The 11,605-nt window shown below is 63.0% G+C and overlaps 1 protein-coding gene across 1 annotated transcript; it reads right to left on the bottom strand.

Moving 5' to 3' along the window:
• Nucleotides 1-3,338: 3,338 nt before the first annotated feature.
• Nucleotides 3,339-11,421, bottom strand: ZNF777 (zinc finger protein 777). The gene is made up of 6 exons (XM_064649851.1): nt 11,268-11,421; nt 9,970-10,359; nt 8,726-8,852; nt 7,954-8,067; nt 6,757-7,011; nt 3,339-5,163 (listed from the first exon to the last, which is right to left on the bottom strand). Exons 1-6 carry the CDS (start codon nt 11,289-11,291, stop codon nt 4,076-4,078), a joined length of 1,998 nt encoding a protein of 665 aa, XP_064505921.1. The 5' UTR covers nt 11,292-11,421; the 3' UTR covers nt 3,339-4,075.
• Nucleotides 11,422-11,605: the final 184 nt, after the last annotated feature.

The following is an 11,605-nucleotide window of genomic DNA, read 5'->3' as shown; positions in this document are numbered from 1 at the left end:
GTGTGTGTGTGTGTGTGTGTCTGTGTCTGTGTCTGTGTGTCTGTGTGTGTCTGTGTGTGTGTATGTCTGTGTGTGTGTGTGTGTGTCTGTCTGTCTGTCTGTCTGTGTCTGTGTCTGTCTGTGTCTGTGTCTGTCTGTGTGTGTGTGTGTCTGTGTGTGTGTGTCTGTCTGTGTGTGTCTATGTATCTGTGTCTGTGTATCTATGTGTCTGTGTCTGTGTGTCTGTGTGTCTGTGTGTCTGTGTGTCTGTGTGTCTGTGTCTGTGTCTGTGTGTCTGTGTCTGTGTGTCTGTGTGTGTCCCCCCGGGCGTGTGTGTGCAAACCAGGGAGGAAGAGCAGGGAAACACCAGGAGGGGGCACAGACACGGGGCCCCTCTGTGTGTGCTGCAGGTGCCCATCTCTGCACACGCATGTGCCTGTGGGCAGCCCACGTGAGCGGGCACAGACAGGGAGGGCCGGGCTGAGTGTGAGTGTGAGCCCTGATCCCAGCCTTGCCCCGGGGCAGAGCCGGCACGCTCCGCTCCGGCTCGGCGCTGCCAACCCCTGGGGATGCTTGGGATGCTTAAATTTATTCAATCATTAATAACCTGGAAGGCCTCCTGGAGCTTCGCCCCAGGCAGGGTGGAGGTGCCAAGCAGGATCTTCCCGAGGTCTGGCACTTGGATCCTTCCCAAGGCCCGGCCCTGGGATCCTTCCCGAGGCCTCACGAGGAGCCGCTTCCCATCCGCCCGTGCTGGGGTTAATGCAGTTGGAAGGGATTGTGTTGGAGTGGCAGCTGTGCCCTGTGGGAGCCGAGGGTAATCCTTTGCTGGGGCTGCCTCACTGTGCGCTGCCAGCCCCGTCCTGCTCTCCTGAGATCCCCCCAAACCCAGCTGCCCCGGGCAGAGGGGCTCCAGCTTCCATCCCCACATCCCATGGCTGCCAGCACCTCTGCCAGTGTCTCCTTCCCTCTTGTCACAGCTCCAAAACATCTGGAGAGCAGCAGCAGTGCTTGGAGAAGGGCAGAGGGTTCCCAGGAGCCTCTTGAGCCACCTCGTGCCTCTCTACAGGGACCATGTTGCCCCTTCTGTGCTGCTGCCACAGATTCTGGGTGCCCAAAATCAGCCTCCTGTGTTCAGCCATTGGTTTGGCTCCTCTGCCACCCTCACATGCTGCCAGCTGGGGCCCAAGGAGCGTTTTGGGGGGCACCCCGTGCACCCCTGACACAATAAAGCAGTCAAACACCCCCTCCCCAGGCAGTTACTGCCCTGCCATGGCCATGTCCTGCCGAACACTCCAGCTTCCCCACCCCGGTGGGTCCCCAACCCTGGCCTGGCAGCTCCAGAGGGGTCGGCACGGTGCTTCCAGCCCCCCACTCCCCATCCCTGCAGCTCCCCGGGGTGTCCCTGCTCATCCAGAGCCTCTGGGGTGCTGCCAGGGGGTACTCAGAGCCCAGCTGTGGTGGCTCCTGCTTGTTCCCTGTCCCCAGAGCTGCTGCCTTCTGGGTGCTTCCGTGTCCAGCTCCCCCGGCACTGTGGGACAACCCTATGGAAGCCCTCGAGGAGCCGGTGGGTCCTGCAGCGGGACGGTGCCGTTCACCCCCGAGGCTGAGCGGTGTTTGCAGCACTGAACAGCCCCTAAAACGAACCCACCCGTGGCTGAGTGGGGGGTGATAACCTGCTGATCCCCTGCAGATGGCTCAGGGGGGGCAGCGAGGCTGCTCCTGCACGTGCCACCCCCGGATCTGTGCCCACAGCACCGCCGCTGCCGTGGCCTTTCGGTGCCGCCGCCACCCTGAGCTCAGTGCCGGCCGGGGGGGCCGTGATGGCCGTGTCATATCCCCCCCGGGTCGTGGGAGATGGATTGTTGACACTTGAGCTGCTCAAGGTCACCTGGATGTTGTTAAATCCTGGCAGAATCCAGCGACCAGCGCAGTTATGTCCGTGTGCAGTGGGAAAGGAGCAGTGTGAGGGGGAGAGGAGGTGCCACGCGGGGCTCAGCGACGCAGAGCAGAGCAGGGGCACTGCCAGCCTGCCCACACCAAGGTCCTGGCACTGCAGAGGGGCAGCCAGGCTGGTAAGGGCTCCTTAGTGCTGGTTTTGCCAAAAAAAAGCTGAATCCATCCATTTTTAGCAAGGAAAAAGGTGCTGCCAGGTCCGTGGTGCTGCCAGTGTGACGAACACGAGCTGCTCAGAAACAGAGTCAGTTCTGCTTTTCATTTCCTTCTTCCCCTTAATCGCATCTAGTCCGGATCAGAGGGATGCAGGGAAGCTGCTGAGGAGCCCAGGGCTGCAGCCAGACCCCCTGTCCTGCACCCACACCTCCCTCCCAGGACATCCAGCCCCATTGTGGCACTTTGCATGGAATCCCAGAATGGTTTGGGTTGGAAGGGACCTTAAACACTGTTTTGTTCCACCTCTCTGCCACGGGCAGGGACACCTTCCACCACTTCCAGGGATGGAAATGTCAACCCATGTCAGGCTGCACGCCCTGACCTGAAACCCCAAACTGCTTCCAGGGAGTTGTAGGCACCACCAGTGCAGTGGGAAGGCTGAACTTTGGCTGCAGCCTGTCCTGGCAGCCCCAAAATGCTCCTGTCCACGGCAGTGACTGGCTGGTGGCTCTTGGCAGCTCCACATGGCTGCACTGCCCTCCGGCGCTTTCTAGCACGGAAGAGGCTGCAAATTCCAAATTCAGGAAGGTTTCATACACTGGGAAAGTCCTGGATGAGGACTTTGGTCCTGCAAAGGCATTAACAGGTCCTGACAACTTATCCCATCATCGCTCTGTTTATTGATGCCACTGTCCCACATGAGATCTGACACCGCTGGGAAGGAGCCCAGTGTGCTCCAGGGAGTCGGTGTCACCCCTCTGGCCATGGCCTGGCCCTTCGGGTGCATCCACAGCCCAACCTCAGGAGATGCACTGAGGACAAACGGGATCACAGGGAACCGAGTTGGTGGAGATAGCAAGGAGACAGCCCCGTGTCCCACCCCCTGTGACACGTGGGGAGGGACCCCGGCAGCGAGGACCTGGGAACTGGGAGATCTCCCACAGGCAGCCCCGAGCTGATCAGGGCTTTTCTTGGAGCCAGCCCTGGACCTGCTCCTCATCTGGGGCAGGAGGCAGGAATCCCGCTGCTCCTGCTGCTCCTGCCACTAGTGCAAAGAGAGCAGAAGAGCAGTTGAACACACTGAGGTGTTGTGCTCAGGTCCACGGTGACCCCACAGCAGCCGTGGCCAGCCCCCCAGCCCCCCGATGCCCTCGTGGCAGCAGGAAGGCCGGACCCCCGGGAGGACTGAGCGCTAGGGACGAGCGTTTGGAGGAGCCTTGCTGAGCGGTCCTACCAGAAAAAGGCTCTTTTACTGCAACTAGAATTTTATTCTATTGTATAATTCAGGAGTGCATCACAGCCCCGCGAGCCGGGCAGGCACCTACCGGCGCTTCCAATCTAGACACACGCAGAACCTCCTCGTTAGCTGGGTCTGTTAATTACTCACCTCCCCCCGGCCGGAGCTTCTGTAACCACGCGCTGCCGAGCGGCTGTCGCGTCCAGCCCGGAGAGCTGGGACGAGGCAGCACCTCTGCAGAGCTCCTGGACAAAAAGTGACTGTGCCAGAATCAGCCTACAGAGCATTTAACAAAAAAAAAAAAAACCACCCAGAAAATCTTGCCCATCCTAAGGTTGCTTATCAATTAAAAAGTTCCTCCACATTTATTTTAAAAAACCAAACAGTAGATTTAAAAAGCAGTTACGAGTCCTACTCCGGCAAAACACCCTGTACAGGTTTCTTTTGTTGGTGGTGAGGATTCCCCCTAAATCAGCTGCTTCTGTTAATTTTATATATATATAATCTTTTAATTTTGCCGCGCGTTGCTTGCTTTAATTCATTAATTTATTTCCAATCAGCCCAGTCTCCACCAGACCAGCGGCGCTACCACACAAAGCTTCCTTGATGTCCATGCCCTGAGCTGGGGTGGGGGGAGACGGACGGAGGGAGGGCGGGAGAGATGAGTGGAGGAGGAGGAGGAGGAGGAGGAGGAGGAGGAGGGGTGGAGGGAGGGAGAGGAGGGGGAGGAAGCCGTCGGGCAGCCCCTCACTCTCCCATGTGCGTCCTCAGGTGGTACTTGAGGGACTGCTTGTAGCGGAAGCACTTGGTGCACTCGGTGCAGGGGTAGGGCCGCTCGCCGGTGTGCGCCCGCTGGTGCTCCAGGAGGTGATGCTTCTGCGTGAAGTTCTTGCCGCACTCGGTGCAGTGGTAGGGCCGCTCGCCCGTGTGGATGCGCTGGTGCTCCAGGAGGTGGTGCTTGCGGATGAAGCCCTTCCCGCAGACGGCGCAGGCGTGCGGGCGCTCCCGCGTGTGGATGCGGTAATGGTTGGTCAGCTTGGACTTCTCGCTGAAGGTCTTCTCGCACTGGCTGCACTGGTAGGGCCGCTCGCCGGTGTGAGTCCGCTGGTGCCGCAGCAGGTGGGAGGGCCGGGTGAAGTTCTTCCCGCACTGGGGGCACAGGAAGGCCATCTCGTTCTTGCCGGCGTGGATCCTCTGGTGCATGAGGAGGCTGATCTGCAGGCGGAAGCTCCTCCGGCACTCGCCGCAGGTGAAGGGCCGCTCCCCGACGTGGGTGATCTGGTGCTTGCTGAGGCTCGACTTGTGGCTGAAGCTGCTCTCGCACTCGGAGCACTTGTAGGGCTTCCCCGGGGGCGGGGGCCGCGCCGGGGGCTTGAGGCCGTGCTCGGGGCGCCGCGGGACCCCCACGCCGCGGCGCGTGTGGCTGCGCTGGTGCAGCAGGAACTGCTGCTTGTTGCGGAAGCTGAGGTCGCACTCGTGGCACTCGTAGGGCCCTTCCTTGAGGTGGTTGCGCTGGTGGATCATGAAGTTGATCTTGAGCATGAAGCTCTTGCCGCACTCGGGGCAGATGTAGGGTCTCTCCCGCGTCCGGTTCCGCTGCTGGGCGCTGGCCGCCTTCATCTCCCCGGGGTCCCTCTCGCAGGCCGACGGCTTCCTCACGCGGGCTGCCAGGCCCCTGGGCTGGGCCTTGGAGCTGCACTGCGCCTCGCAGCCCAGCCCGGCCTCGTGGCCGGGGAACGCCGGCGGCTCGGCCCTGCCCGAGAACATGGCGCACGGCTCCAGCGTGTCGGGGTCGTCCTCCTCCTCCTCCTCCGTCTTGATCATGATCCCGTCCTCTGCGGGGGGAAACCAGAACAGCGTCAGGGGCACGGGGTGGGACGGGGTGGCCTTTTATGCACGTGGGGGGTGCTACAGGAACATCTGAGGGGCTCCTGCAGCTGTTTGCCCCTGCCTGCTCTGCCCCACCGCCCAGAGCGAGCCGGCTGCAGCCGGAGCCCGGAGCGCTGGGAAGGGCCATGTCACCCCTCAACGCGGAGTTCAGACAAACAGCCCCCGAGGGGCCCTCAGACTCTCCTGCAAAAACGCTTGGCAATTTCATGGTGCTGCAGGATGTGGGGGGTAAAAGCACCATCAGTTTGTGAAGGCTCATGTGGCCGAGTGATTTCGGAGCAGCTCCATCTGCTGCCGTTTCACTGGGATACAACAACGCTCCCGGCACGGCACTGCTCGACGGACACACAGCCCCGGGCTGCCGGCATCCAGCTCTGCTCCTGGGACAGCACACCCAGCCTGGGAACGTCCCCTTCCCTCAGCCTCACCCCCCTCCTTCCCAGCGAGACCAGCAGTGGGATGGATGGACGCACGTCAGGCTCCCCCTCGTGTCACCGACGCCGGAAGTGACCCGGTGTTTTTGTTTGGTGAGACCTGCCCTGCCAGGGACACATCCCAGGGACACGGAGGGAATCCACAGCAGATCCCTCATGTCACTGCACATCCCAGGGACACATCCCAGGGACACGGAGGGAATCCACAGCAGATCCCTCATGTCACTGCACATCCCAGGGACACAGAGGGAATTCACAGTGGATCCCTCATGTCACTGCACATCCCAGGGACATGGAGGGAATCCACAGCAGATCCCTCATGTCACCCTGTGCTGCACTTTGAGCCAGACCCATGTGCTCTTCCAGGAAGAGCAGCCATGCTTTCCCAAGAGGCAGCCCAGATGTATCAAAGCTGTGGCTCTCTTCCCTCCAGCAGAGTGGTCCTGGGGAATTCCAGGTCCTCTTCCTCCCTGCCTCCTCTGCAGACCTGGGGGCTCAGCACCCCCATCCCAGTCAGAGCCACCACAGCTCCCACTCAGCCCCACCAGCCAGGCCCCACACCTTGGACAAGGATCATCTCCAGCCCCACTGGTGGCTTGGCTGCTTTCCCTTCCCAAACCATGAGCAGACCACAGGATCCACGAGGCCCTCAGGAGCCCAACTGTCTCCCTCTTGGTTTGTGTTACACCACCACAGAGCTGTCAGGAGGAGGGAACCTGCCATTCCCAACCTCCCATCTCCTTGCTCTCCCACCCCCCCTCAGAGCAGATCTGTAGGACCTGGCCCACCCGACTGGCAGGATTCCACACATGAAAGGCCTGGTGCCATTGTCTCTTCACTAAACAATCTCACCCCTCCTCGTCCCTCCTGGCAGCTTGGATGCCACGGGGGTCCTGCCACACTCCTCCCTGTCCTGTGGACCTGCCCCAAGTGACCTCCACACTGGTCAACCAGCAGGACCCCTCACCTCTGACCAGAAACTGCTGCAGCCAGAAACTTTCCTGCTGGTGCTGGTTCTGGGGGGATTTAACCCTGCCCGTCCATCCAACCCGCTCCCCACCTTTTCCTGACCCCCAGCCCCAGAGCCCTGTCCCAAGGTCCCACCTGTGCAGCTCCCGTGGTGCACGATGACCCTCTGGATCTCGTTGAAGTCGGCTCCATACTCGGAGGAGTCCCCCAGGCTGGTTCCCGGGAGGTCCCTGGGAGGGGACACGGAGCCGTAGGGGCTCTCACAAGCCGCCTCCTCGTCCGGGCTCTGGAAGCTGCCCTCCGACTGCCCCGACATGCCGTGCAGCTCGGGGTTCTCGGGGCTGTCCTCGGGAAGGAGCTCCTCCGTTTTGATCACGACCCTTATTCCGGCTGCAGCAAAGAGAGATTCCCACCCGCCGTCATTCCCGGGATGGAGACACCGCTCACAGCCAGCCCTGCCGGCTCCGGCCGCTGATCCCGCACAGGGGTTCCACCTGCTCGGCCATTCCTGCTCTCCCTCCAGCCCCTGCCCTTCTCCCGTCCCTGCCACGCTCCCGCCTCTCCCCTGGGATCCTCCGCAGGCACAGGGGACTGTCTCTGCCCAGCCTGGGACTCGGGGCCACAGCTCAGCACCCCTTGGGCTCCCCACATCCCCCGGCTGCAGATCCCAACGATTTTCCTCTTCCCGTTGGCCTCAACTTAATTTCAAGATCCTTGTGGTGAAGAGCACAGGCAGGGGATCAGAGTGACCCCACATCCACAGCCTGGCACCAGGGATGGCCAGTGGAGCTGACCTCTTCTAGGACACCTATTTATCAGCCCCCTTATCCCAGAGCAGGAGTTGCTCTGGGACTCGGGATCCCTGGTGCCCTTCTCCCAGCCCAGCCCTGCCCTTGGAGCAACCCCTCAGCACCCCTTCTCCCTGCACACAGGATGGGAGCAGACTCCCTGCCTGAGAGGGCACTCCAAGGATAAACCCAGGCACCATCCACACAAAGAGAGGGTGGAGAGGATTTTCTGGGTGGATGGGCTTTCCCAGTGGGACCCAATTCTCCTTCCTTGCCGGGCACACTGGCTCCCTGAGGACCTGGTCTGGTTGCAGATGCTTCCCTTGCTGATGGCTCCCAGTGCCCAGCTCTCCAGGCTCCTCCTGCCCTGGTTTATACGCTGAGCTGTACCCGGACATCAAATCTCTGATCGGCCAAACTTATCCTGTTCCTAGGCAAGGCTCCTCCTGATAACCCCCCCCAGCTCCCAGCAACACCTGCTTTAGCCCAGGGATGAGCAGCTCCTCGGGACACAACCAGGGCTCCCCTTGTGCCAAGGTCTCACCTGCTGTGGCATCAGTAATGATCTCACTCTCCTCCAAGTCCTGCTCGTTCCTGCCCCGCGATTCCTCTCCTTGCTCGATCTGAGACAAAACCCCAGGTTTGGAAATTGCATAGTCTGTTGAGAGACAGAGGGATGGAGAGAGGGATTACTGCACTGGGAGTCTAAGGCTGCCTTCCACCTCTCCCCAGTGCCTGGGGGACGTGGGAAGACACTCAGGAACATCCAGAGGGGCTGTGGGGAGCAAAGCCGGGCGCTGCCAGAGGCAGGAGCTGAGCTGCCACACAGAGGAACTGCCTTAGGCAAGAAACCCAAACCCTGTGTTTTTCTGGTGGGGTTTTAGAACTTCTCAGACAAATCCTGGCTCTCCTGCAGCCAAAGGCATTTCTCAGCTCCCAGCAGAGCTGGGATTTCTCCTGAAGCTCCGCAGGAAATGCCCCAAAGCACAGATCACAGTTCCCTCTAAGGGGGTGCGTGGGCTGGTACCCCCTGCAGACCCAGAAGGTGCAGAGAAGCCCTCCCAACAGCCACGGAGAAGGTGCTGGTTTTTCACCATTTAACTCCAGCTGGAAGAGGTTTGGGAGGTCTCCAGCCCACCTGCCTATGGAGATCCCCCTCAGCCAGGACAGCACCATGGCACGAGCTGGGAATGAACCCAAACTAGAAACACCCTCCTGTGCTTTTAGGTCTTTAAAATGGGACATTTGGGTCTCACCCAAGGGGATCTCCAAGGAGGAGCCAGAAGGAGCCCCAGAGAACGTGCCCCCATATTTACCCAGGGAGATCAGCGACTCGTAGTTCCCCTTCATCACGTTCTTGTACAGCTCCTTCTGCCACTCCTCCAGCTTCTCCCATTCCTTGTCGTTGAAGTAGACGGACACGTCGTCAAATGTCACCGGCACCTGGATCACAAGAGCACCGGTTCAAGGGCTGCCTCCCTCCCCAGGAGCCCAGAGACAGCAGCTCCCCCTCGGACACAGCCAGGCTTCAGCTCCTTCACGGCCATCAACCAGTTGGTTCTTACATTTATACAACTCCTGGGCAGGTATTTCTGTGGCATTAAAGGTCTCAGCCAAACGGATGGCTCCCAGTGATGAATCCAGACTTTGGTTCATTCCCAAAGGACCCCAAGCTCCTCCTGTCGGTCCCTGCACTCTGCAGAGTGACCAGGCTTGGAAGGACCACAAAGGACAGAAAACCTGGGTGCTGGGCTGGACTCATCCCTATGGATGAGCTGACGTAACGCCTGGATTCAATTACCCCTGAACTCCAGGGAAAGCTCTACCCAGGCCTGCAGGGCTCCCTGTTATCCTTGGTTACTGTGTGCCCACCGGCCAGGAGCAGGCCATGGATTCCCAGCCTGTTTGCCAAGGAATAATTCCTAAGGATAAATCCAGGACGTGCAAACTGTGCCGTGTGGGAATGCAGCTCTTCAGAGGGAAATGTGGTGCTTCACCTCTGCTCCCCAACTGCACTAATGAGGTGCAGGGTCTGAGCCCCCCTTTTCTCAGCCCTTTCCACTCCAGTCACAATCCCTTTCCCCTGGTCCCATCTGCAGACTTTCTTTTAGTGGGAAGATCATGAAATTCAAGCAGGAACTGAATATTAATGGTGGGCTCCTTCCAGAACTCGGCTAATCCCAGGGAACTCATCTGCCTTCCCCAGATCCCAGAGCTTTCTCCTTCCCCAGGCTGGGAGACTTTGCAGCACCAAGGTGGTCAAAGAGAAAGAACCACTAAATCTGGGGTGGCTTTGTTCAAATGGTGGTATAAAAAAATAAGCAAAAAAAGCATAAATGGCTCCTGGGCTGTGCAGAACTGAAACCTCCAGCCTGGGCACCAGGATGTCGCCCTGGGTCCTGCATCCCACTGTACTTTAGTCCCAGAGGGGGATGAGCTGGGAAGGAGCAGCTCCAATGTGGAGCAACTCACCTGTGCCGGGGCTGTCCCCGCTCACCCCCCTGGTCCTGCCCTCTGTGAGCATTTTGGGTGCAGACCCCGCACCCCAGGACACCGTTACCTTGGGGACTTCCCCCTTCCTGCCCGGGGGCAGCCGCAGGATCCAGAAGTTCCTGTTCTTGAGCAGGTTCTCCATGTTCTCCAGGCGCCGCTGGAGCAGCCCGTACTCCTGGATGAGGGTGCCCAGCGCCGCACACTTGCTCTCCAGCTGGTTCCCCAGCTCCGCCGCCGTCTTCTCGCAGTCGATCAGCTTCTTCTCGGCCATCCCCGTGCGACCCTCCAGGTCGAGCAGGCGGGTGGAGTGGGAGTCCACCTTCCTCTCCACGGCCTGCACGGCCGCCACCACGGTCAGGGACAGCTCAGCCGTCTGCGTCTCCCGCTCCGAGGTGCGCTCGGGGCCGGCCGGCGGCCGCAGGGGCGAGGGGCAGCGTGGCCGCACCGGCTCCGGAGCCTGCGGACACAGGGGTGCGGGGTCAGGGCGGGGGGCACCCCCCCGGGGCGGTGGGGAACCCCGCGGGGTGATGGGGAACCCCGCGGGGTGATGGGGAACCCCCCCAGAGGGATGGGACCCCCAGGGTGATGGAGAACCCCACGGGGTAATGGGGACCCCCCCCCCCCCAGTGATGGCACCCCCGGGGTGACAGGGACTCCGCCGAGGTGATGGCTACCCCCCCCCACACGGTGACGGGAACACCCTCGGGGTGATGGGGACACCCCCGAGAGTGATGGGGATCCCCTCAAAGGCGATGGGGACCCCGCGGGGGGGCCGCTGCAGAGCCCGGGGGCGGCGGGGACGTCCCCGTGTCCCCGCTAAGCCGCTTACACCGGCCCCGTGCCGGTCCCACGGGACGGGCGGGACCCGCCGCGGCGGGGGCAGAGGGGGGGAGGTGACAGCGCGGGGCCGGGAGGTGACACTTGGGGTGGGGGGGCGGCGGGCGGTGACACGGGCCAGCCGAGCCCCGTTGCCATGGGCACGGCGGGGGGACACCCGGGGGGCCGCGGGCGCCCCGTCGCCATGGGGACCGGGCGGTGACACGGGGCGGGGGGTCGGTCCCGGGGGGCCGCGGGGCCCGGCGGCGAGCGGGGCGGGGGGGGCGGCGGCGCGGGCAGGCCCGGCCCCGACGGCAGCGCGGGCGCCGCCGGCCGCGGAGGCCCGTGCGGGCTCGGCGCGGCCCCGCCGCCCCCCCGGGGCCGGCCGTGGCGCTCCCGCGGTGCCCCCGGCGGGGCGGCGGCCCCCCCGCGCTGACAGCCCCCGCCGCCCCCCGCCCGCGCGGCCCCGACGGCGCGGCCCCGCAGCCCCGACGTGCGGCCCGCCGGCCGGGCCCGGCCCCGCGCCGGGGGGCGGCGGGCGCCCTTTACCTGAGCGGGGGCCCCCTCGGCCATGGCCCTTTGTTCCGTGCCCGGGGCCCCGGGGGCCGCGGCCGGGAGGATCCAGCGCCCGCTCTCCGCTTCACCTCCGCCCGCCGCCGGGCATCGGGCTGGGCGCGGGGCGGCGCGGCGGGGCGGGGGCGCGGCGGGGCGGGGCGGGGCGGGGGCGGCGCGGGCCGGGCGGCGGGGCGGGGGCGGCGGCGTGGGCTCCGGCCCCGAGCTCGGTGCGGTGCGGGCGCGGGCGCGGGTGCGGGTCCGGCTGCGGGTCCGGTCCGGCCGCGCCGCTGCCCCGCCGCGCCGCCAGGGGGCGCTGCCGCCGCGCGGGGCCG

This window comes from Pseudopipra pipra, chromosome 1 (assembly GCF_036250125.1).
Source record: "Pseudopipra pipra isolate bDixPip1 chromosome 1, bDixPip1.hap1, whole genome shotgun sequence".
NCBI lineage: Eukaryota > Metazoa > Chordata > Aves > Passeriformes > Pipridae > Pseudopipra > Pseudopipra pipra.
Note: the sequence above shows the minus strand (reverse complement) of the source record. Positions and strands in the feature narration are given on the sequence as shown.